The sequence below is a fragment of the Haliaeetus albicilla genome, chromosome 10 (assembly GCF_947461875.1).
Source record: "Haliaeetus albicilla chromosome 10, bHalAlb1.1, whole genome shotgun sequence".
Taxonomy (NCBI): domain Eukaryota; kingdom Metazoa; phylum Chordata; class Aves; order Accipitriformes; family Accipitridae; genus Haliaeetus; species Haliaeetus albicilla.
The window spans coordinates 30,990,775-31,016,973 of record NC_091492.1 but is presented as its reverse complement, the minus strand read 5'-3'; the positions used below and the strand labels follow the sequence as shown (position 1 = coordinate 31,016,973).

At 42.1% G+C, this 26,199-nt stretch overlaps 2 protein-coding genes across 7 annotated transcripts in view; one reads left to right on the top strand and one right to left on the bottom strand.

The window, feature by feature from the left end:
• IFT81 (intraflagellar transport 81) overlaps nucleotides 1–4,632 on the bottom strand; it is a 71,220-nt gene extending 66,588 nt beyond the window's left edge. For 4 of the 6 annotated variants that reach the window (XM_069794760.1, XM_069794761.1, XM_069794762.1 and 1 more), the window contains exons 1-3: nucleotides 4,009–4,518; nucleotides 3,131–3,234; nucleotides 2,318–2,498 (exon numbers count right to left, since the gene is read on the bottom strand). In XM_069794760.1, the coding sequence (XP_069650861.1) occupies nucleotides 2,318–2,498; nucleotides 3,131–3,234; nucleotides 4,009–4,152 (429 nt within the window). In that variant the 5' untranslated portion in view covers nucleotides 4,153–4,518. The other 2 variants (XM_069794758.1, XM_069794759.1) reach the window with 2 other exon arrangements.
• Nucleotides 4,633–4,722: 90 nt separating this feature from the next.
• Nucleotides 4,723–26,168, top strand: LOC104317515 (P2X purinoceptor 7). The gene is given in 18 exon segments (XM_069795509.1): nucleotides 4,723–6,753; nucleotides 7,687–9,548; nucleotides 11,140–11,276; nucleotides 11,813–11,880; nucleotides 12,735–12,767; nucleotides 12,769–12,808; nucleotides 13,756–13,852; nucleotides 16,924–17,004; nucleotides 17,578–17,707; nucleotides 18,654–18,777; nucleotides 21,337–21,401; nucleotides 21,996–22,404; nucleotides 22,935–23,017; nucleotides 23,609–23,647; nucleotides 23,650–23,712; nucleotides 24,189–24,235; nucleotides 24,281–24,558; nucleotides 24,561–26,168. Coding segments are annotated over 17 exon segments (1,926 nt in total). The 5' UTR covers nucleotides 4,723–6,753; nucleotides 7,687–9,423; the 3' UTR covers nucleotides 24,668–26,168.
• The last annotated feature ends 31 nt before the right edge of the window (nucleotides 26,169–26,199 follow it).

Genomic DNA, 26,199 nt, shown 5'->3' with positions numbered 1-26,199 from the left:
CTCTTACTATAAATCTATGTATATCACATACATAAATTTATCAGCCCCCAAAGGAAGAGCTTGATCTAACAACACGCTTGATCAAAGCAGTGGGGCTTGAATTTATAGAGCACTTAGCTTCAATCCAGCAAAGTGGTCCAAGAGCACACCTGACTTAACATGTGAGAAATAGTTTTGACACATTGCATAATCATGCCCTCAGTATATTACAGAGACTGATATATGTAGTTCGGTGGTTAGAAAGAAGTAGACAGTGTTCTACTTCCACACCAGTACATTGCCCACCAGTAATCTTAAACTGAGAGGCAGTGTGAAAGTCTGTGTGGGTAGAGAAATAACAGGGGACAGAAAGAGTTTAGAAATATGGATAGGAAATAAATTTAGATTCAACTTGGAGAAATGCAAGCTGAGATATAAAGAAAGATAATCTCCACAGAAACAGCCATTCAATGAGATGGAAAAATCTAAAAAGAGAGTATCAAGTCATTTTTTACTTCCTGGAAAGAGCAATTGATATGAATGTTGAACACAAAATGGCAACAGCAAAGGCCAATTCAAACAAAGGCATCATATCTCTGAGCAGTGAAGCACCAATTCTATTCTATAAAACCCTGGGGAACTAGCATCTAGAATGCTCTGTTCATTTCTGGTTGTTTCAATATCAGGCACACACTGACAAGCTGGAATGAATTTCAAAAAATAGCAATAAAATGGCTACTGAGAAAAAATAATAGAGAAAGAGCTTGATTAAATGGCAAATAAAGGCATGATAAGGTATGCACATGCTGGATAATGAAGAATGAGTTACAAAAAAGTAGGAGTAAAAATGCAACTGGCCTGCATTATATCACTTATGCATTATAGAAGTACTTTAACAAATCATGAAATAGCAGGTAGTCTCTGAGCAACTGTATTCATGATTGCTGATGTCCAACAACTTTCCTTTGTGTGGATTCTCTACCTCTTTCAAAAGGGAACCTTAGTAAGTCTTCCTTACCGGGACACAAAATTTCAAGACCAATGGCAAGATTCAGACAAGGGCATAGCAGTTTGCCAGATCATACCAAAGGGAAGGTTTCTCACTTTCCCCAAATAAGCTGCAGCTACCCCATGTGCACCTGAAATAAGTGACACACTCAAATGACCAAAGAACACCTATAGTGGAAAGAAAGATACCTGGCACCTGAGGCAACTCAATGAAGACTGGACAACTAGATTCATGCCTGAAGTTGCTCGCTGTTTAAATTATATACTGCAGCCAATCCGATGTCTAAATCACAGCACAGTTGGGAAGGTGGCAAGTATTCTGAGTATCTTGTTCAGATAATTTACAAAAGTACATTTAAGCTTGATTCTATACAGCCATAAAACTTGACCATGTTCTAAGATTTCCAGACTCTCATATTTGAAATGTTTCTCTTAGAAGACACTATTGCAAGCCTGTATATCTAAATAATTTAGTCTCAATTCTTTAACTCATTAGTATCTAAATACTTGCATTGTAAAGTTAAATTACATTAAGGCAGTATATTACCCCAGCTTCTGTTTTGAATTAATCAGCAGGGTATTAGTTTAATAAGATGGTTATATTACTGTAATCCCAAAAAGGAACACATCTTACATAATGGAAATAATAGAGCTGGATATTTACACATATTAAGACTGTGACATACTGAAAAAACATACAATCTGCATTCCTTTCTCTCTTTGTTACTTCTGCTTAGTTATTCCAAGTTATAAATCCAATATTGTTAATGCTCACAAAAGAAGTAGGAACATAATGAGTAGGAATGTCAGCCCAGGAAAAAGAAATTTTTTACTTATTCACAAAAAAATAAATGGTTGAAGCAGAATTGGGATAAGGCTAATACAAATATTGGGTACTAAATACTGTACAATCAATTGACAGTTAGGAGACGTTGGCTTTTGGTCATAACATTTTCTGGACTTGTTTGAAGTGGTAATTTAGAAAGTTAAAAATACCCATCTCATAGTTCATAGGAAAAAAAATGTGCTTAAAAATTAAGAAATAAAAATCTGTCTTGGCCAGCATGGCTCTGAACATTATTTAGTACCCCATACTTAACAGATCTCAAACCTCTTAATTCAATGCTACCTATTAATATACAATTTCAGGGTTATCGGAAGAAACGTGGTCATATTACAAATATTTGCTCACCCTCGATTCCAACATGCTCTTAACATAACTTACTTGAATACTTATCTCAACAACTTAACTCCCCGATTCATTTATCCCTCCTCCTATTGGCACTTTAATTAATTAACGTAAAATGTTGGCATTCATGAAAAATGGCACCTGTTTGTTGATGTCAGCCACAGTATCATCCTGTAGGAATTCCGCTGGCACTTCCAATTTTACTAAGAAACGTGCCAGGTAAGCTCTTTTCTTGAGTTCATTGGTCCTCTGAAGAAGCCAATGTAAGACAGGATGAATTACAGGTTTGCTTCCAGTAACTAACCCTTGGCGAAATGCACTCCTATACGAAAACAACAACAAAAAAACCAATAAAGAACACTGGCTTGGAACAAACAATTTGCAATATTTTGACATTCCCTCTCCACTTGCCTAATGATATTCTTAATGCTGTTAAAAGAGAAAACACTCGTGATGCCAGTTTGCTATTTATGATCCCAATTCTGCTACCTTGAAACAAATAAAAATCTTGTAACACATCAAAAGGCTAAAGCCAGCAACAATGACTCTTCCTTTTCTGCGATATTCTTCAGGAATAAAGGCGATGTGGGAAGAGTGTGGGTTTTCTGGGTTATAACCTGGCACAGGAGGGTGCAATCCAGCCTTGGGCAGCTGGTCTGAAAGGGATGGAGAACGGACTGACCCTGCCAGTCATGCGGCACCCTCTCCTGGCTGACTCTGCAATAGCAGCTGCTGCAGCAGGGCCCGAGGGGCAGCCTACTCCTGCAGGAGCCTTCTGCTGGCATCCCCTATACCATACTCTATAGGGACAAGGGAGGAGCTGCCTTCAAGGCGTTACACATACCCACTGGGATAGTGGAGGTCCAAAATACACACAACTACTAAATTAAAGGTCGTTACTGTATAAGCTGTAAAAGATGTTTTACTGTGATTTGTAGACAAAAAGATACTTACAAGTCTGATACACTTCCTGGAGGTTTGTATTTAAGGATACCAAGAAGACTCAACATTCTTTTAGCTGTTTGTTCTGGCAGCTCCTCTCTAATGTCAACAGCATGCTAAAGAGTAAAAAAATAAAAGTTATCCACTGTTTGTCCAAGTCATGTTAATTAACTAGCAACACTGAAAGAATTGACTTTATCCATTTATCACGATACGCCAATGAAGCAAGATGCTCCATACAGAACACCCTTTTTATCACCAAACTTCCATTCTCTTCTAATGGATTGTTCTCCAACATGTGTATTCAAGTAAATTTATTCTAGGTATACATTCTCCCTGTTCATGGGACCTCATCTATGCAAACGGATTACCTCCACCAAAGTCAGATATCCTAGCACATGTTATCTGCGCCCTAGATGGATGAACAATCCCTTCTGCACACTTCTGGTAACCTCAAAGGAGAGGGACTCAATATCTACTGCAACAGCTAAATCATGAGGTTCAGTTCTTGATCATACCTGTGTATGTGTGCAAGACAGCCTGACTTTTGACTTAAGAACGCGACGGTTGTCAGTATGAACCAAGTTAAGATCTGTATCCTGATTCCCAAGGAGAAAACATACAGTCATCAGTCTCTGAGGGACAGGGATCCAGTATCCCTGGCCCAAGAAACATTTCCTGGTTTGCCAAGAACACATAGATGTATAGACAGAACGGATTCTTGCCAGGCACATTTATTTCCAGGAAGATTCATACAAGCTATTTTGGTAAACCAAACATGCCACAAGATTATACAGAGCCAGACCTAAATAAAAGCAAATTTCTGCGTCAGGCCCATTTAAGATGTTCACAATTACACACATGTGAGCACCTCTGATTGCCTTCCTTACCTTTGGGTCAATCTCCCCCAGAACATCATTGAGCAGCTGCAACAGCTGCATTGACTCCAAGGAGTCAAACGTGATTAAATTGTAGTTCTTCCTGAAGGGCTCCTGATTGAGCTTCTCAACAATGAACTGGATTTGATCACTCATAATCGTGTCCTGGAAAAACCTCTGCAGAAAAGACAGAAGAGATGTCACGAGGCCTCGGCGGGCGGAGGGAGCTGGGGGCTGTCGGGAAGGCGGGTGAAGGCACCACCTCAGCGAGGCCCACCGCAGCCCAGAGACAGCGAGCTGGCACCGGGCTCGGCGGGGGCCAGCCCAGCCGCCCCCCCTCAGGCCCGGAGGGGGGGCGGGGAGCGCCCCGCGGCCTACGAAGGAAGGTCCGGCCCCTCACAGAGACTACGGGGGGAGGCGGCCGGGTCCCCACCGCCGGCCAGGCCCGCCGGGGGCCGCCCCCGCTCGACCGGCAGCGCCCTGAGGCGACGGGGCGGCCTCGTCCTTCGCCGCGCGCGCGCCTCCCCGTTACCCCGGTAACGGTTGCCAGGCCAGGGCGACGGCGTCACTTCCGACGCTACCGCCCGCTCCTGCTAATGCACCCGAACGGCTGGAAACGGGCCCGAGCGAGGGGGCGTCCGCGCATGCGCAGAGCGGCGGCAGCGGCGGGGCGGGGCGGGGCGGGGAGGGGAGGGGACGGGGGCGGGGGGGGGCCGGTCTTGGAGAGGCGCGGCCGCCCCGGCGGGACGGGACGGGACGGGCTCGGTTGTCCCGGCGGAGTGCGGATCTTTGCCCTCTCCTCCCTTGTTTCGCTGTCCTCGCAGCCGGCCGCGGCCTGACAGGAGGCACGGCGGAGCAGCAGGCCGCACCGAGAGGTCGCCGCGGCCTGCCCCGGGCAGCCCTTCCCGCCGCGCTGCTTTGCCAGCCCCGTGGGGCTCTGGGAAGCTCAATCTCCAACCCCCCCCCCCCGCTCGTGCCCCGAACTGGGCAGGAATTGGGATTTTTATCCCCAGCTCCTGACCAGAGGGCAGCTGGTGGCGGTGCCACAGCAGCAGGCTCTGCCCGGTGCCATGGTGTGAGGCAGCACCATCGCTAGGCATGGGTTGGGTTTCGCAGTAGGGCAGGGCCGATGCCGCTTCGCTGTGTGGGAAGCGCGGCTGTGGTCGCTGGAGGTGATGCTGGGGCCTACGCGCCATAGGCCATGTCTCTCGTGGGGCTTCTTCACAGCACAAGTGCTCTTGATGGAAGGAACGGCAGAAATAGGTTTGAGATTCACCCTTTAAAGTATATACTTAGCTTTGCGGTTTCTTAAGAGGGAGGCTGTTGTCGCATGTGTAGGAGATGTACAAACAGATTGATGCAGTTACCCAATTAAGATTTCTGGCAGTCTTTGACAGCATAAAGAGGTGTCAAGCGTGGCTGATGTACATATCAGGTGAATGGTTACTTCATTTCTTTGAAATGGAAAAATACACAGAGGACCCTTGTGGAACAGGAATGCCGGTCCCGTGCCCAGGCTTCGTGAGGGGCAAATGGCAAATTTATGTTGCTCAGGGTTGAACATAAGTTGTCAGTGTGCCTCAAAGTAGCGATAAATATGTAGTGCTACACTAAATCTGAAACAGGGATGGGAGCTTCAAAAACACCAATCAATCAAAAATAGACTATATATTAAAGTGAAAGTTGTTCATGAAACGGGTATCTCTTGATCTGCAAGTCTTTTGTTGCACATCCTTCAAAACCCATGCTTGGACCTTAAATAGGTGGATTTTGGAGCCTCTGCTATTGCAATTAGCTTCTTGGATAGTCTTAGAATCCCATGTGAGTCCACAGATGATGGATTAAAATATGCAGTGAGTCATATTAAATTGGTGCCAATTGAAATGCACAGGTTGTAAATCACTGCAGAATTTGACTCAGTAAATAGCAATCATAAATGTAATACTTTGCAATTCTAAACACTGCGTCTATCTTAGGTTAGTTCCTATTTTTTTCTGAGGAACAGAAAACGCTTCATAAAATACTGATTTACTGGTCTTTGCGGGAAGCCTGGAAAGTGACACTGCATTGGTGTCCTAGCTTTTAACTGGCTAAACTAAGTTATAGGGGGGATGGATGAGTTGCTTATGATTGTGCATGAAAGCTGTGGTAGAGCCAGGAACATAATCCAAGTCTCCTGACTCCTGGGTTTGAACTTTAAAACCAGATCATGTTTCCTTTGTGCTTTCAGTCTGTATACTGACCTTTAGGAATCGTATTTACCTACAAGTTCCCAGAAGAGATCTACTTTCCCTTGACATGCTTTCCTGGTATCAATTACACTTTTCTTCTGATGAGTATTTTGAGCATATAGAATACACGGAGAGAGCATATGAAAACGGAATTTCCTGTGGAGGCACTGGGGGCCAGGTCTGCTCCCTGTAGACTGCATTAATAGGTAATAGGAAGTGGTGGATGTGGATCCACCACTTAAAGCTAAAGAAACACTGTTTCCGTAAATACTTATACACATCCTTCCTTCAGACCTCGCTGCAGAGGAGGGAGGGATGGTGCCCACAGTGCTGAGGACAGAGAGGGATCTGTGCTGGGTACAGTGGGAGGGTGCTGCTCTGAGATTCTCCTTTACATCAGACTATTTCAGTCCCTACACCTTCCAAGAAGCAAAGGACTGTTCCCCGCTTCTCATGTTTCTGTAACGTTAAAGAGGGAATAGATAAAGAAGAGGAAGGATGTCTGAAAACTTTAGAAAATGCCAAGGTAAGAAAAAAAGATGGTGAGATTGTTACACTCTGTCATGGTGAAAAGCCATGAAGTCTGATCATTCTGGCCCTTGGGGAAGGAGACCTCCATGACCAGATGTCATTAGAACTGGATTGGCTGAGCTCTGGCTTGCTGACCTGTTTGAAAACTCAAGTGATTGAAGGCAGGAGCAAAATCATACATTGGAGCCCAGTTCTATGGGACTTCCCAACTTGGGGAAAGCATGGGGGATCCTGTGTCATCCTTAAAGTCGTATGTTTTCATGATCCTTTCTTCCAGCAGTTTTGTGCTATTCATATGTGCAGCCCAAAGTAGCCATAATGCTACCCCAGGCTGCCCGCCTGCTGCTTCATATTTACAGTCTGTAGTGGTGTCTGAATTTTCAAACTTACTGCTTAAGAAAAATGAGGGCTTAGCTCAGTGTCTTGACCTCTGTATCACAACAGAATCTTCAGAGACATAAAAGAGATGATAGCTTTCAGTGCAGCCTTGGGTAAATATTACAGGAAGCAGCTGAGATATTTGTTTGATGCTTAACTTGTCTTAAATTATCTTAGTTGGGGTATTGTGGAATCTGGATCAAATCTTACAGAATCAAAGGCCAGTGTTCATATATATTTGTTGTATAATTCTGGGGGCATTTTCCAAATTCCCAAGTTAGTTTGCATGGAGAGTGATACAGGGTTTCAAGCAAAGTTTCCTAATGACATGAGTGTTACTGTACCAGTTTGGCCATGTAGTTCCATCCAGTTGTCTGGATAGGACTTATGTTTTATATTGCTTGGGAAAGGCTTATGGAAGCTGCTTATTGAAAAGGCATCATGCAGAATGTGTGGAAGAGAATGGAGCCTGCAGATAAACTATCCAGAGCTCTTTAGATCTGCAGGCATGGCTTCATTACTCCCTCCTGGCTTTCTCCTCCCTTTATAGCTACTGCTGTATGGATGACTGCCTTGCAAAACTGTGAGAGAGCTCGACCGTAGAGGCCAGCAAATCAGAGTGGAAAGAAACCTGAGCAAATCAAAATCAGGCTCCACAGGCAAAGAGAGATCACCTTATATGGGAACATCATGGGCAAGAAGATGAATACGTCCGGCTGAGCTGCTGAGGTCAGATCCCAAACAGATGGAAGACGTTAATGTGAAAACGAGAGCATTTAGGAAGAGAAGACAGCAGTTACTTCTGCTTCACTTATGCAGTCTGAGCCCTCCTGTTTGTCTCTTTTATTGTAAATATCGTGTTATGTGTATGTACACATAGGTCTGACAGTGTTATATTAAAAATCAATTTCTTTGTGGCTATTCTAGCACCTAAATGCATCCCAGGTCTGTTTCTGGCTCCCACTTGCAGCTTTTTCAGTTGTTATTATGTAGCAGGATTTTGCTTGCTGAAGTGTCACTAATACCAACCATAGCAGTATGGACCATGGTCAGCAAAAGCCTAAGGAGTGATCACCGATATCTCAAAAAATTAAGCCTGTTTGTGCAGAATGTAACTTGTGCCTGTGTGCCAAAGCATTTAAGACAATACCAACAGCCAAGAAGCCTGTCTGGTTCTGAATGTTTTGTCATGACTACAGCCATAGGTAGCATCCTAGATGATTTTAAATACTGAAGGATTGGAAGAAAAACATTAGATCTGTGTTTGTAGAGTTTGTATATTTTGTGCCTCTATGTGGGTCTTCTGTTGCAAGAGAGAGGACCCTGGTCCTTTCAATCTGGGTCTAATGGATTCTGATCCAAACTTCTTGTCTTTCAGACTGAGCCTGAGATTTACAGGTCCCACCTCAACAGCTCTGCATCTTTACAGCTCCACCTCCTGTGTTTACAGTGTCAGATGGTGGCCTCATACCTGCTCCTTTGCCCCCTTGGACCAGATGCAAATAGTTGGCTTGCAGCACACTGACCAGCTCTGGCTCATGCATGATTCTGGGGAGTAGGAGAAGCTGCAGCCAAAGTATGTGCCATGTATTGGTTCTGCTGAGAGGAGTAGTGGCTTTATCACTCCCTTTTAATCCCATGACCAATACAATATGGATACGTGACCAGTTGGATACAAAACCAATCTAAGACCACATAGGATGGTGTCCCATGCAATGTGAGATAAGCTGGAGATCTCTGTGGTCACTGATGACCCAAAATCTTGCTTTACCATTGCTCTGTGCCTTGCATGGCCATTGCGACTCCTGCAAAGTGGGTGTTGCATGCATCTGCCCAGCCCAGAAATGCATTATACCTTCTTTGCAGTGGTGCAAAGTGTTGGGTGGTGGAGAGTCAGGCCCAGAAGGTCAGCCTGACACTGGCTTCCATCCGTTTAGCCCCATCTCTACAGTTGTCCCAGTGTTACTTCAGACTGGCAGAGACGAGTAGTAGTGAGGAGAGATGGTGCCATCAACAGAAGGTGACAGGAACAGTGCTGAGCAATCAGTTCTGCAACTCCAGGGTGAAATTTGGTGCTTTTTCTGGGAACAAACCAGAAGACATGGATCTTCAGGCAGTTCTTGATTCCATCAACTGCCGTTCTTTAAAAGGCCTGTGGTACCATTCTCATACAGGTTTCTGACTGTGCCTTTAAGTGAGGTGGCCTGAGAAAGATGCAAGGGTGGAAGAAGACAGCACCAGGCAGCTGCAGTTTTCAAAAGCCAGTAGGTCACAGGAAGTGCTAGCAATGGGTGTACATGGCTGGCTGGAGTGCCTGACTCAGTGTGACTCTCCGAAATACATACACAGTCAGAGCGTTACTTGTGGATGTGTGAAATGTTTCCTTTATACAACTGTTGCTCTGTCTGTTTGGTAAGTGCATGGTGATGGAATGCTGTGTTATATGTGGGCAAATGCTTCTTGTATTGGGGGTTGTCTGGTTACAACTTGGCTTTCAGCACTCTGAGTTTTGTGGCAGCAAAAAAGATCATTGATCTGGTGTTAGACCATTCTTGGAAGATGGATGTGGTAGTGGGAATTTTGTGGTGGGAGTGTGGCATAGGATGTTACCTAACAAGGTGGGGTTGCTTGGACAGAGTTAACTAAGCTTCCTCTAAAAAACACTTGCAGTTTTATTTGTTACCATGCCGTCTGTTTTTGTTTCTTGTCTGAAAAATCCAAAATAACTCCACTGAATAATCACAGATTTACACCAGTGTTTCTGAGATTCGAGTCTGCTCTGTAGAGTCTCGTATTCAGGGTCAGATGAAATGGCAAGTCACCCCTTGCAGCAGATTTCAAGAACAATAAGATGTTTTAGGAATATGCAATAACTGGTTGCCTCTAAAGGGCAGATTTTCCTCTTTGCTGCCAAACTAGGGCTGTTCTCAGTGATAAGTGTTTGCTGAACAAAGTCTGCCGAAGTTCATAAAGTTGGTTTCATTCTCATGGGAGGGCAGCAAGCCAGGACATTGAGCGCACTGATCCCAATCTCATAAAAAACCAAGTCTGCAGGAAATTCAAGTTGCCTTACTAAGGTACTATACCCACCTACTGCTGCTCAGAGCTGGGTTCCCACTGCCAGTTTTCAATACTGTTTCAGTACTGTTCTCCAGAAGGAAAAGGCTGAAATGCTTTTATAATAGATGGTATAAATAAAGGAACATTGATCAGTTGCTTTGTATTTCTGTTCTTCACATACTATTTTACCCCCCTCTAAGACAGTCTGTTGTTAAATGGAAATGGTGCTAGCTCTTGTGGCTTGTTTTTCAAAGCAAACCTTTTATATCACTTTTATGTAGTGTGGAAAGTATCTTCTGAACATACCATAGCTTTTCAAAGTTGACAGTGCTTTTTTGAGTTAGATGAGCTAGATGACTTTCCTGACAGCTTAAAAACAGAGGTGGTGTTCCTCCTTTTATTAACACGTTCAAGTCATGAGAAAGTAGAAACATTAAGCAAAGGCTTTTGAAGCACTCAGCATGAGGCACAAAAATAGTCACTCTGGAAAGCTCAGGACTAAGTATTTTAAGCTCTCAAAAAAATGTAGAGAGGACACTACCGTTTGTGACAGAAAAAGTCAAAGTCTAGGTACACAGCAACACGGCATGGGTGGAAGTTTTTGGGTGACATCAAGCCCTGTTGCAGCTAATTGGTGTTTCACAAACGGCATCTGAAGGGCCAGAATGTTACCTCATGTTGTCTATATAATTTAGGATGGGAAATAGAAATTCTCTTCTTGTGTGTATCAGTTCATTTCTGACAAAGCCAAAAGTTGCAAAAGTGAAACCACAGCAGACTTTGGTCCAGCCAATGCATGTGTCTCACACAAAATGGCTCTCAATTACTTCAAAATGTCCATCTGACTTCTATTTTGTGGTGCATTTTGTCCAAGAATGATACAAAGAAGCTGACCAATTTTATTCTTATGGGCTTATTTGTCCTTTCTGTTTTATCTGGCCAGTTGTATACTGATCGCTTACAGACTCTATGTGGAGACAGATGAAGTTAACAGCTCAGTTTGCACTACTGTGAAGGAAGTGGCTTACACAAACAACAGGATCTGGGATACAGCAGAATACACTATACCGATGCAGGCAAGTTGTCTTCCATTGATATATCTGGTTGCTTTCCTGACATGTCTCTGTCCTATCACTCAATGTGATTACTTTACATTGGAGACAGCAATGTTTAAAGCCACATCTTCCCTTCCTCCCTTAATATAAGGAAAAAAAATTATCCTCTTTTATGAGATTTCTGTGGTCCTATTTGTTACACAATTTTTACATAATCAGTTTAGTATTTTGGTAATAGCAAACCTAAGAACCGATTCACTCCAGTATAGCTGTACAAAACACCGTAGGGTTGTTACCAATTAATGCTAGTGTATCTTTCTAGGTTGTAATGCCAGTTTAAAAAAAAAAATCAGTGCCTTCTTGCCTCTGGCTGCTCATTCCTGCCCTGATGATGTCCCTGACTTCTCCTGTTTGAGCCAGGTAGAATCTGAATGTCTATCAGGGGGAGGTAGAGCATGAATAGCCTTGTTGTCCTTCCAGGTGATGTTCTGGAATGACTGAGGTCTGAATCAAATATGTGAAATTTCAGTCAGATGCATATTCTTTCCTCCATGTAGGCAGTAGACTCTTTTTTCGTGATGACCAACACCACTGAGACAGAGAATCACCTTGAGCAGAGGTGCCCTGAGGTAAATATGTTTTGTGATTTATACTTGGGATGTATTGAATGCATGTTGATGTGAAAGAGTGGACTGTCCTTGGAGCAGTCCAGGACAAGCAAATACTGTTGCTCTTTATGTCTGTATCTCAGCAGATAACATGCAAGATCTAATTTAATCGCTCCTTTTCTTTCTCAGGGAATCAGCTGGCAGGTGTGACTTTGCCTCACACCAATGACCTTGCAGCCAAATCTATCTGCATCACTTTCAGGAGGTGATGACATTCAGGCCAGTGATTGCTGTCCACCTTCTCTGGCATTGCTGCTGCTCTGGAGGAAAACCTGAAGGAATGATGGAGCTACAGAATTGCTATCAGCTTCTCTGCTAATATGGTGCTCTCACTATTACTGTTGCTCGTTCCTACATGCCCCCTTCCTTCCTTTCTGTAGGTCAAACCTGGTCATCAGCTGTAGCTCTCCTTTTCATTTGCTTGGCCTAGAAGTGGGACCTTGCAGAGTAGTTCCCAAATACATGTTGACTTTCACTGGCAAAAGTACATGGGACTGTTAGTAAACAAAGAATTAAATAGTCCAGTATTAAATTTATTGTGCTTAATAGTATAGGAAAGAGTGTGAAAAATGGGAAAAGACATAAATAATAAACAAAAATGTTATTGTAAGCAAGGAAGGGGCTTTTTTCTAGTTTTGCAGGTAGCTGAGCCTTTATCTCCTATAAGCCAAATACTTAGTAAGGGTTATACCTCCTCTGCATTATTATTTTCTCTTATTATTCGATATTTTTACATTGAAGCTGAGTAAGACTTTTTACATAGGTGTGCAGAGGGAGATATTTATATTGCTCTTTTAATGTAATTTTTTTTCGAGTATCACTTTGCCAAAGCTATCTGCTGTGCAGAACAAGTCCTGTGAAAAAGGGAGTGTAGATATCCACAGTGATGGTACGTAAACAGCATTTTCAGATTGAATTTTTTTTTTTTTAGTGAGTACTATCTTCTATTGCATTATTGACCAGTGCAGCATGTGCAAGATCCAACTTGGAGAATTGCAATAGAACAGTACAGAATCCTAAGAGATATCTAAGAACATATTTTCAAAACTACAAAACTGAGTTCTTATCCCTTACTAAAAGGAGAAACAGTGAGAGGGAGCAGAGGAAGGGGAGATGTGAAGAGTACGGACTGGTGTGAGTGAGGGCCGATATCATAGTCACTCCCATAGAAGTCCATGGCTGCTTAGCAAGTGGAGTGACTGCAGGATCTGTTTGAAGGGTCTGTAACACCCCTATGATGGTTAGGTAGTTCTCAGAATAAGTCAGGGAACTTGTGTCCTTTATTTGGGACCAATTGTCCAGAAGGCATCATACTGTTTTCATCAGCTATGTGAGTTCTTTGTAGTGCTGAGATTCCCTGAATTTGGGCTGCTGGCTGGATTATCACTTTCCCTGGTAAACAGTAAATGCTCACAGAAAATGCTGAATTTCCAGGAGTGCAGAAAAAATTAAGGTTTTCTGCCCACCTTTATATCCTTGTTTAATTTGCTTATGTTGTAGAATTAAACTTCTGACTGAAAGAATTGTTTCTTGATTTATCCCAAGACTCAGATATGTAACTTCACATAAAACTGTGAAGGAAATTACTTCACCCTTAGCCCGAACAATGACAAGCACTGTTGACCCAAGCAAATGGCTAAATAAGGATTGATGAGGTGTGGCAGGACCATGGTTTGGATAGTTCTTCCTACAGCTTCCTCCTATAGAAAGCTGCAACAATCTGAAATGTCAAGCTCCCTATCTTACATTTGAAGAGGAATCCACTGACATGTTGAAACTGTCTCTAATTAGCAAAACACTCTTGTCTTTGCTGAGTAAGAGCTTGTTTCTCTACAGGAATTCAAACAGGAAGATGTATGAATTATAATGCAACTGTTAAAACCTGTGAGGTCAGGGCATGGTGCGCTGTGGAATCCATGGAAAAAAACCCTGAGTAAGTGAAAGAGATACCTGCATTTTTGTATGTCAAAGAAGGATTTACTTTGACAAAGTCATGAAATTTTAGGATAAACCCTTTGCTTAGACACATACAGATCTCATGTATGTAAAACAACTATTTCCTTCATAGCCATACTGTTAACACTCATTATATCTAAATAACTTACTTCTAACAATCTGTCCTGCTGTATGATCTGCAATGAAGTCATAGCCTCCAGTTTGTATCATCATGCAGCTGCCATAGAAACAGTTTCAGATGTCACAAGCTCATCTTGAATTCACTAGAGGCATTTGGCTCATTAATTCAAATGTCAAGGAAAATGCATCAACGTTAAGATAGGTTTAATCGGTGACAGATAAAAAGTTTCCTAACTTGGGTCTCTATGGTGTAGAAGTTCTTTGTGGGTTCATTTATCACAGTGAGGTTGCTTCCACCTCCAAGAACAGTAGGGGTAGATTGTCTGTACATTGTGTTGCAGGCTAGTGTTTGAGGATCCGCCTCAGGCTGAAGAACAGTCTCTCCATCCTCTCTGGGTAGACGATGAAGACCTCAATGCTGGCAATCTGTAACAGTGAGCTGAAGAAAACTCTAGGAAGAGGACTCCACGGAACAATGCTGCTGTGACCTAGAGAGTAGGATGGAGGGGCCTCATAGCCATCTTTTTTTGTAACCACATGACTGTACAGTGTTCCAAGATGCAAATGTTCTATTTCTATTCTGTATCAGCCAAAGTGTGAAAAACATTTAAAGAATATTTGATTTCAACTAAAATGATGGAAATTATACTCTGAGAGCAAATTATAATCAGTTTTAGCTCCTCTCAACCGGCTTTGAAATATATCTGTAAGAAACTAGGTCAATTATCACTTTTATTAACTCATTGCTTTTAAAAGATACAAGTGTGATTCTATGTATATATCCCACCTTTCCCTAATTCAGGGTTTTCTGCAGAGACTGAGCAGTTTTTCCACTGCCAGGTCTCCTTCAGAGCCCACAATGCCTCCTACAGTTCCTTCTGCTGAGGTTTTTTTCAGCTCTTTAAAGGAATTTCCATTCCCTTCTCCCGTGGACAGAGTTGTGATCTGAAAAAGGGTTTGTCCAACAACAGGAAGACTGTAATTGTTCATACAGCATCCGGGAAAGATATGCGTGAGCTTCCTGAGTTAATGAAATCTTAGGGTTTTTTAATAAAGTTTCAGTGACTGGCAGTCATTTTTAAATGTCACACTGCGTAGGCTCACTGCTGCATATGTTACAGAGGGAATTTTGCTTTTAATTACATCGCACCATTGACACATTCTGTCTTGTTTCCTAACCTTCCTCTGAAGTGCCAGTAGTCAATACCAGGGATCAAAAATAATGGATGAGAGGCTTGATCCAAACCTCTGATGTATAAAGTTCCTTCACAAGTTCCATTGGCAAGGAAAAAATGAGGAATCACTAAAAAACAAAACTGAGTGTTTATTTTCTACCAGAATGATACATAAGACCAAGGTCAGAGCCCAGGAAGCGTTGCTATCTGGTTGAGATACTGAGGTAGCAGCAGCAATGTAAGGCTTTGGTTACACCCATGATTGTCTTTATTGTTCAAATTCCTTTGAAAGGTAAGTTTCATGAACTATACAGGAGGCCTCCTTTTCCTTCCTGTTAATTATGGCAGGAGCTGAACAAAGCCATTGCATGTTGGCAAGAAGATTCCTTTATTTTTGATAGTTCATTTCTGCCTGAGGCTGGGCACAGTTGTCACATTAGCTGGCTGAAGGGCAGGTGTTTGCAACACATTTTTCAGAAGACCTTTGGATCAGATTCCAGACACTTCCCAATGGATGAATTATGGGCAGTTTCACATTACAGGTTCATTCATTTTTAGTTTTTTAAAAATCAACATTATTAATGTCTTGACTGTTATACACTGAAACTTATCAGTGACTTTTGTGTCCAGGTAGCATCCGCAAGTGTTAATCTGGTTTGCAATCACATCTCATTCACTGACTTGGTTTAGAAGACACTCATGAGAAGTCCCCCATGGAAGCTGCATGTCATCCAGCTAACATGCTTCTTTTCATCACAGATCACTGATGCAGAGGCATTGCTCAAAATACAATAATAGGAAAAATATTCCCTGCTTAGAAGCACTGTCCTTTATGTGGATGATTACTTTGAAGACTGGATGTCCCCCTTGGAATGGCTGTCTTAATAGAAATTAAAATATTCCTGGCTCATTCTTAAAATGGAACAATGCCAATATTCCAGTTCAGCATAGTCCCTATGCTAGGCAAACAATGCTAAAAATTGTACCTTTTACTTTCCTGTAGCCCTGGCAAGTCCTGGAGTGTAGCAGAGGTTGGCTTACACAGTCTAGGCCAAGGTTACCCAGCTGGCAACTTGTGGGAAAATTCCTTCTTTCCCGCCAAATTAGCTTCAGAGAAATCACTCTTTTGAGGAAGGGTCAGACTGGCAGCTGCTTTCCATTGTGTTTGCATTCCACCTACATATTTAGTGACACAAACCACTGTGACACAGAACGCTGCAGGGGAGGTCCTCAAGCCAGTATCTGCTAGGAAGGCAGGACAACCTTTGGTGATGTGATTGACACCTGACTTCCAGAGACATTCTCTAGGATTTGAGCTCATGGCTCATTCTTATACTCTTACTAGCTGTGCAGCTCTGGTGTAAATGGACACCTGTCTGTGGGGACCAGCAATGAAACTGCCACTTCATTGTGCAGAAATCATCAGCTGTCAAATGGTGTAATTTCTCACTACTATTCTATAGCAGGATTTATATGAGAAGGCTCCTGAGACCCTAATTCAGCTGAATGTAGAGACTCTAGTTAGGCTTGGCCCGCACAAACAAGTGCAATAGAGAACAATTTACACCTAAAACTAAGAAAACCACCTATATCTTTCTTGATCTCCTGAGCCACCTAACTCCCTGCATTTCAATCTGTTATTCTTAGCAACATATTACTCCTACTGACAGCTTTCCAGGTAATAGTAAAGTAGCATAACATTAACTGATGTATTTAAGTAAAAGAAGTTAGTTAATTTGATGTTTCTTTTTAGGCCTGCTGTTCTGAGTAGTTCTGAAGACTTCACTGTGCTAATAAAGAACAACATTCACTTCCCAAAATTTAATTACACCATGTAAGTGCAAACATTCCTCAATGCTTTCTGAAAAGTGAGTAGTTGTGCTCTGAAAAAAAGATTGTATAAATTGGCACCTTCTTTACTCAGAAAGGCTATGAATTTAGGGCTGTATCTGCCTGAGTGACAAATACCAGGTTTCTATAATTCTTTAGCCCTATTAACCCTTCAGGAACCAAGAGAAACAAGGAGAGCTTGGGAACAGAGCCTTCCAGCATAACTCTATTTCTCTCATGCACTGGACAACAGAATTGTTCATTTAGATAAACTGGTTTATGTTAGGGTAAAATCACTAAAATACAGCACAACAGACGTGTGATTCAAATTATAAAGTGAAAGTGTTTCGTTCACACAGGTAAAATTTTGCTGGTGATAATATCCAAAGAGTAAAGAATTCATATTGATTCCCAGACCCCAGTTAGGGATATATAGATCTGGTAGCTACACAACCAAAAGCCTGTATACTTACAAACCGAGCACATTTTAACGCAGGTTCTACTAAGTGTGAAGTCCCTTACCTGTATATGCTACAGCTTGTTTTTAAATTTAAACAATTGTGTGTGTTCTTCACAGACTAAATATTTCACCAAATTTAAATACTTCCTATACATACAACAATATAACTTCCCCGCTCTGTCCAATTTTCCATCCAGGAGATATCCTTCAGGAAGCAAAAGAGAATTTTTCTGAAGTGGCAGTAAAGGTCTGTGATATCACTGTTTTTTTCATGCTCAGCGTTAAATCATCTGCTTGATTCTCTTCCTGCATGTTTTGCTGTCTGGCATATAATGGAATTGTTCTAGGTTTAGAAACTGATTGTGTGAGAAGCAAAGTAACCCCAACTTTCAAGAATTAAATGTTCCTAACATCTCACAGGATGGGACCCATGTTGACAGAGTTGATATTATTTTGTTAGTATTGTAGCATGCAGAACCCCTTTTACAAAGCACAGTGCATTTAAGTAGGTCGTATACAAGCCTGTCACTCATGGTCATCTTTTTATTCTACTCAAGCAGATCTTAAATCACATTGCTTGGGGAATCATCCAAAAGTCAGACTGGCACAAATGGCAGCTTACATTCAGAGTCAAAAAGCACTTATTTTTGCCATTACATTTTCCTTCTGTTCTTTAGGGTATTGAGCCAAATGCCCTTAACACAGTATTCAGCCATACCTCTAGAAAATCAATATTATCAGATGGGTAGAATAGAAGTAGAGACAAAGTGTCGTGCCCAGAGTCATCAGCTGAGCACATTTATTGAGTCTCAGCCTGGCATAGTGCATTTGAGATGAAACATTTAGACTGGGTGCCTACAAATCTTAGGCTTGCACTCAGGCTTTTGGTTTGAGCTTATATGTAGTTTGAAGCAATGAAATGACAGTCACAGTTGATTGGCTACATCCACACTTGTGCTACTAAGGTGAAGAAAAATAGACAGAAGACAGGAATGACTGGTAGCTTTTAGCTCATGTAACTAAGTCACTTCTATAGAAGACTGCTTGATTGGCAAATGTTGCTTATGAGTTAATGTGTCTATAGAGATACATCCCTGCCAATGGCATCCCTCAAGTCTCCACTGATTTTAACTGCAGTTTAGCACAGGCAGCAACACAGCACTAGTCCCTAAGCTTACTGTGTCTGTTTCTAGGGAGGAATCATTGCCATTGAGATTAACTAGGACTGTAACTTGGACAGCTGATTTTATGACTGCGGTCCAAAGTATGGTTTCCGCTGCCCTGATGACAAAAAAATAAAGCCTGGATTCCACTTCAGTTAAAAAAAAAATGTTATATGAAGCAAGTAGCATGTTTTTTGAGTTGAAGCAAAGATGTGATGAGGTGTGGGGAATGATGACTTGGAATGACAAGACATTTGATTCTCCTTCTTCACTCTTGTAGTCATGTTCTTAACCTGCAGTTACTGCAGTTGTATGGATGTATCATCACGGTCATCTTCCAAATGAGCATGCTTGTATTGCAGGAGATTTTATTTCTGTGTTGAAAGGCCTAGAAATTTCCAACAAGTATTCTGGGAGCTAACACAGAGAATAGTTTGGGCAGATTCCACCATATGGCAACTGAGGCTTGAAACTACCTAAACTTGTGAGTTTCCCAAGGCAATTAACACAAATAAAATAAAAAAGTGTTTTTCTTCCATCTGGGTAGCCCCACAGTTCATTGAATCAAGATTTATTCAACAGCAAATTAGAGCCTTTGGTTCTGTGTGCATATAGCAGATTTATGAGAAGCTTTGACAAAAAAATCTTGATGTGACTCCAGTTCTAAATAGTTACACAAAGCATTTATCAAATGCTTATCAGCATGTTTAAAACTAAAGTTGTGCCTCAAATCTAGGTCAAAACTCTTGTGTAACAACACTCTTTTTTTGATTCACAGCATGATTATTGTGACATTATAGGTTTTCATACATTTGTGATGCTAACATGAGTGCCAGAACTCTCTAGGAGCTGCCAGCGTATTCCAAAGCTGCATTGTGCTGTAGCTGTGCAAATGAAGAACAAATAAGAGTTCCCTCTGACCTGGCAACCACAGTCAGGAGGTGAGGGAGTTCACAAGGAAAAAGCAAGACAGTGCTGTGAGGCTGAGGCCAGCAACCTTTCTGTTGAATACATTTTTGTAGGCAAAGCAGTTTCCGAGAAGGCTTTTGGAAGAAGACAGTGGAGTAGTTTTGAGGATGTTTAGTGTCAGATTAACAGCTGGGGTCAAAATGCCAAGAATGGGTTTGCCCAAAGTTTGTTATCTTTTAAGCATCAAAATACCAGTCTGTAGCAAGGTTATTTTGCTGTAATTCAGCTGAAATCTCTGCTGCAGGAAGTGAGTCTGGTCTGAGAACATAGGCTGCTAGGAGAGTGTGCATGATGTCAGACCACATCCTGGTGGCCTGACTCTGTATCTGTTAATCAAGGAGTTTATTGGCAAAGAAATGTCATTCTGTAATGTCTCCAGAATTTAAAAAGAGAAGCAGAGTAGTTCAGTGCAGCAATTTAAAAAGCAAAGACAGTGAAAGTTGAAGAGCAGTGAATAGATTGAGCATAATACTATTTAAAACAAGCATGGATGTTTTGGCGAAGAACGTGCACAAACCCTGCCACACTGTTGAGCTAGTGTATGCCAACTTATATAAACAGAGCTGCTGATTTCAGTAGAACTACCCAAGTGAGTAAGGGGGGGAGAGCTAGAAATGATCCTACAAGTAATATATTTCAAGAAAACTTTTTTGACATCAGTGACATGTCATAAGAATGTAAAATATATCAAAGGTCCATCCAGCCCAGTGTCCTAAAGCTAACAAAGATCAATAGTAGGAGAAAATTTTGGAAAAGAGCATAAGAAACAGGGCACATAGAATGCTGCTTCCCCTGCAGTCTAGCTGTCCTAGAAGTCAGGAAAGCTGCTTTGGGCAGCTTATAACCTCTGTCTGCATGGAGCCGTATCGATTTCATCCCAGTTCCAAAGCAATTTTGTGATAGACTTAAATGGAAACAGGCTTTAGACTTCCAAAATAAAAGAACTACTTGAGGTGCAAGGGAGCAAAGCTTCAGCCAGTGATCAAGAAAGCTCTTAACAGGTCAGGTCTAAGCACAAAGCTGTTACAGAGGAGAAGGCTTCTATGCTATCAAGAGCAGATATGAAATAACCTCTACCCTGAGGGCTAGAGAAAACTTCTAATCCTGTAAAGAGTTAAGGAACACTTTCAAATAAAACCTAAAACTGACCTGCACTCTTCAGAGCCTAAAAGCTGGCCAGTAAAATATGTCTTGGCCACAGGCTGTGGAACCGTCCAGCCCAGGAAAAAGGGAATTTCATGTCTGTGCAAGCAAGGAGAAAGCAGAACACATTACAATGTGTTTTTCTGAGTGACTCACTGCCTTCAGAGAATACAAATCATATCGCGGTGAATGGGAAGCAAATGATCGCATGATCTAGGGAACTCTGAATAAAGGCACTCTGAAAGTCTGCCAAACTTAGCTTGCAGTAGGATGTGCAGGAGAGAGTGGAATCAAGTAAAAGCTTGCTCTGGGCTGGTTTGTTAGCATCAAGATGGCAAAGAGCAGGAGGGGCTGAACCCAAAGAAAAAGGGAAGGAGGAAAATGTATTTTTCTTTAGATGTCCCTATCATCTGAATGAGTACCTGGAGATGCTAGAAAGCAGAGGGCTGAGCTGATGGCATTTACACTAGACATATCCTCTTAAACAGGTTTTTTTTTGGTAATTGAACAGGCAATCAACTATAAAACAAATTTTGATTAGCAATGACAGACTGATCTGTGAGTATCTGCCATCCCTGGAACTGAGCTTCTTTCCCTTTAGCTAAGCAAATTCCTGTTCAAATTATGTATCTAAATGAAGGAGAACAGGACTTAGAGATCACTCAAGTAAACCAGCCAAGAACAATACAGCACTTTAAGTCCTAACAGTGTGTCTGAGGCAGAAGACATATGGGTGGTGTTATCAGAGGTTGGATATTAGTACCATTGTGTGGTTTAGTATGTCTTTCAGTTTAATGTAATGGTTTTGTCTGTACTGCCAGCTTTTCATTGTCAGATTTAAAAAGATCTATTTGTTCCATGCTCTGTGACTGCTTATTGATCCCTAAGCTGATGTGAGCTGTGCATCAGGAGGGTCATGTTCTTGATAGAATAAGAAACTGGAAATTAGTAAAGGTTCACATGATTCTTGCCACTCTCTACTGATCGAAGAATGGAAAATGGCTGATATCTAGCATGCTGAAGTGTGCTCAGGAGTTCAGAGCTGGTCTTGGATAACATGATATTAAAGCCTTCAGAGCATGAGCACTCTTGTCATTGCCAGCTCCTTACATATCCTTGCTGGGTTTTCTATATGCTTTTCCTGTGATTGAACTTCTTTCTGCAGCTTCAGGTTCCAATTTGAATTGAGACAGCAAAACACTCGTTGGACATTAGTTGGATTTTTAATTTGCCTAAATCTCTATATATGTATTAATTTAGTTTAGACTGCCAGGTCAGATGCTGGGCAAAATACTGTTCATCAAGCTGGTCTCAGCGCCTTCATTTCAGAAGGCCGAAAGGGCTGGAGGAAAAAGGGAGAAGAAACTACGCCTCTTTTTGTGTTCTGCAGTCTCATGGCATTATATGCCCCAGGGAAGCTGCACAGATCTTAATTTACTATTTTGCAGATATGCAAGGTACTACATGCTACCACATGGGAAGGAGCAGAGAAGCCTTTTCAAAGTCTATGGAATGCAGTTTGATGTCCTTGTCTTTGGCACAGTAAATGCAATTCTTTTTCCTTGTGGAGGGAGAAGAAAGCTTGCTATTTCCTTAGCGCCACTTCTGCCATATACCCCTCTCCTTTCTCCTGTCCATCATTCTGGGATGGAAGTCATGTCAGATGAGTAGATCTAAACTGAACTGAGTAGCATAGGAGAGCAAAACTGAGGATGAAATGGCAGGGCTGGGAGAGAAGCAGGATTGTTGTTTAAGACTGAGACAGTAACAGGTATCATCATGACATGATGTTATTGTCATTAACCCCATCTGTCACTACTGTTTCCCTCTCAAGTTGTTTATTCTCCCCTGCAAAGTGCCTGACATGGTCTATGAAATGTTGTGATTGATTGAATGGTGAAGAGACAAAGATACGTTGTGAAGAGACAAAAAGAGAAAAGCCATTAAGTTGAATGAATGGTAACAGATCTTGCCTCCCAGTTACTCTCTTCTGCTTTCTTTAAGGGTAGAAAATTTAATGGCATTGAACTCATTTAAAACATTGGGTCCATGATCTCCTGTTTTGGTTTGGTGAAAGACTTGTTTTTTGTGTTAATAAAAACAGTTCTGGAGACACAGTCTCATTAAGAAAGTGGAATCACTACTTGCTTTTTTTTCATGTGCAAGTTGTGAGTGCCATTGAAATTGCTATTTGTGTAGGTAATGGCTCCAGCTGCGGCAAACCACCGTTCTACAAAATTTACAACAGGAAGAAGTATGAGACTGTGCTGAATCCAAGACAGGTAAAGAATGTAAATTGCTGCTCTATGGATACAAAAATGCAGGTGATCCAGGAAGCTTCCATGGAGCTGGCACAGCATGCACTGCATGAGTGCAGTGGGCTCTACACAAAATCTTGGCATGGCAGAGTCACACCAGCTCTTTCACAAAAACCTGCAGGGAACAGTGATCCTTCAAAACAGCAGAAGGATGTCATGAAAGGGTTGTCCATGTAAAGGGCATTGCTCAAACCTCTTCCTCTTTTTCAAGACATCAATGGTTATTTCTCTAGGCTGCCTTTACTAATCCCCCAGCATTTTAGGCACATATTTTTAAAGAAGAGTGAAGAGGAGAGTACCTAAAGGCCCTGCACAACCACATTCCTACAGTTAGTTCCATACCATCTCTTCCTCTTCCCTCTGCCCCTGCAGGTCCCCATGTTTTTGCTGTCCCGGACACTGGAAATATGGGCCCTTGCAACATGCAGTTGCAGGGGATTGTTATTGGAACACAGACTGCAGAACCCAAGCCCTGAGGTCAGATCTATGCTGTGTTTGTTCCCAGTTCTCCCAAAACTACTCCAACTGAAAATGCTCATTTCTTCTGCTGCGCAGGTGATGTATGTGTCCTGTGTTGATGAGCCACATCATCAGTGGTTACTGTGATAAAGAAGCCTCTGAAAACAAGCTTGCAGCATGCTCAAGGCAGCATTTTTGAGGTACAGACAGACACTTAACCTTTGGGATCCTCTCTTCAGAAGACAGAACTGAGGAATGTCATTCCAAACTGATTTGGGTTTCTGCCACCCCCGCCTCCCCATCTTTCCAGATTAGATTCTGAGGGGCTAAAACTAGATTCCTATTGTCCGCTTCAAGTTAATAGGTCCTGTGACCAGAGGATGTATTTTCTAGAGTCAGCTAAAAATTGCTGCTTTCCTGTGATGTGTATGTGCCAGCGGGAGCGCGTTGGTGTTGAAACAACTTGCGAGGTGTCGATTCGATTTTGCTAGGGTGGGCGTTGGCAACACAGAAAGACAATCCTCCTCCAGATCTGCTGATCTATCGTCATTATCCCTATTGTGCTGTGTCAAATGAAAAACCCAATGGTGAGGATCACTGTTGTGAATTCTCTCTGCAGTTGGATGAAGCAGCAAATGCTGTTTTCTTTAATTTATGTTGGGAATTGTTGTTGCAGAGCCACCCTGTGAAATTCTGTGATGCTGGCAGCTGCTGCACCAGTGAGTCCGAGAACCATGATAATGAAGAATCCTAGCCAATGTGCACCAGTGAGTCCAATAAGAACCACAATAATGAACAATGTGAGCTGGGACAATCTCTTAGACAAGGGGTCTCTTCCCCAGACTGCCAAAAGTGGTCCTTCTGTGGCAAATGCCAGCCAACACAGAAGTACCATGAGCAGCTCTGCTGCCGAAGGAAAAAAGGGTAGTGCCTCACAACCTCCCATTGGTTTCAGCAGCTGGTGCTGTCCAGTCACACCCTGAAGAAAGCCCTTCTCTGCAAAGACCCCTTTCTGGACTTGACAGATGGCAATATCAACAACCAGCTGTGTCCCCTTCTTACAAGCAATGCATTCACTGGCACTGTGGCTCTTTTGATCTGGAAGACAGAACCGTCATCCCAAGCTGCTGCAGGTGGAAAATGAGAGATACTTAACCCAAAGCTGTCAACAGCTATACTGATTTTAAGATGGAAAGAGGATGTAGCACAATTTGAGCTCACACTGTGACTCACCTTGGACATTTAACCTTTGTTTTCTTTCACAGACCTTTTAAAAAAAAGAGAAGAAAGCGTGTGACTTCCCAAAATTGTCTGCAGTACAGCTCAGTTCTTGTATAGTGTCTTTGGAGAGGCACAATTGCCTGCTGCTTAGCACAGAGGAACAAATACCTTGAACTAAAGCGCTTGCTTCTGCCTTTGCTTCTTTCTGTGAGTTGCCCCACATGATTTGGAAATGTAGGCTCTGGGGTGACTTCTTAGGGCTACATTTTAGTGGGAAGTTCCAGGCCTCCTGCCTTTGCACTGATGCATACCAGAATCCCAGCTGAGTCAGATGACCAGCACCCTGAAAATAAGATGGAGCCCAGAGTCATCTCAAAGCATGACCCCTGAAGGAAGGAAGTCCAAAAGAGATATCACTTGAAACCGTGGTCCTGAGCATTTTTCTCCCCCAGCCTCACCACCTTTCTGCAGTCCTGCATCAAGAGGCTCTAGGAAGAGGCCATTGAGCATGTAGTTTTATAACTCACCGTTAAAGGCCTCACAGTCCATCCAGAGTAAACAGGCTCATTTTAGATGATTTCAGTGACACAGACAAAGCATTTTCTGAAAAGCCCAGCTGTTCTCTTTGTACTACTCCTTTTAGCTTGAACTCAGGAATTACAATGAAAAGTACTTTTACTGTCTTTGTGTAATATTTTCGGGCATTCCATTCATACTCATTGAAATTGTAATGTTGGACTTTGGCCTCCTGTTTGCGCTTAGCTTCGAACAGGCCTTGCCTCTTATACCTCCTCTTACTGAACTTGGCACAGTGCGAGTTGCTTTGTGCTATGATGCATAAGGCCAGAGTACAGCTGAGGAGCAGGAAATTCAGGGTAGATTAATCTATGCTCCAGCACCTTTTTGGTTCTTTCTTTTTGTTATACTTGGACATGTTCTATTTTTGTAGAAACAAGGTGAGAAGGATTTTAACATGTATATTCTGCACTCCTTTCAACTAAGCTTTGTTCTTCCTGAGCTAACCCATCGGTTTGCCATTTCCATTTCCCACATATATTTTAAGATATATTGCTGGCAGATTATGCCAGCTGTATTTATATCTTCAGTTGTAATATGCATTAATCATATTAACATTCATATTGCAGCATCTTATGTATCTAGAGTGGGAAAACATTACAGTTGGCATTAATGCATTCCTGTTCTGACACATGAACCGACTCTCCTGTTGGGAAGAATTACAGTGAATATTCACTTAAGACTGTGATTTTAATCTCCTTTCACATTTGTGTATGTGTTCTTCCTTATCCTCTCCCCTCCCCTTCTGCGGTCCTTTCAGTTTTGACTGTTTTTGTAATAAATAGAGCATTTTACTAAGCTACAGCTGACGCAAAGTCTCTTTAATAAAAGTTTCATACTGTCGGAAATTCCCACTGCCAGTTTGTCAGTTGGCTTCATCTCTTTCTCAT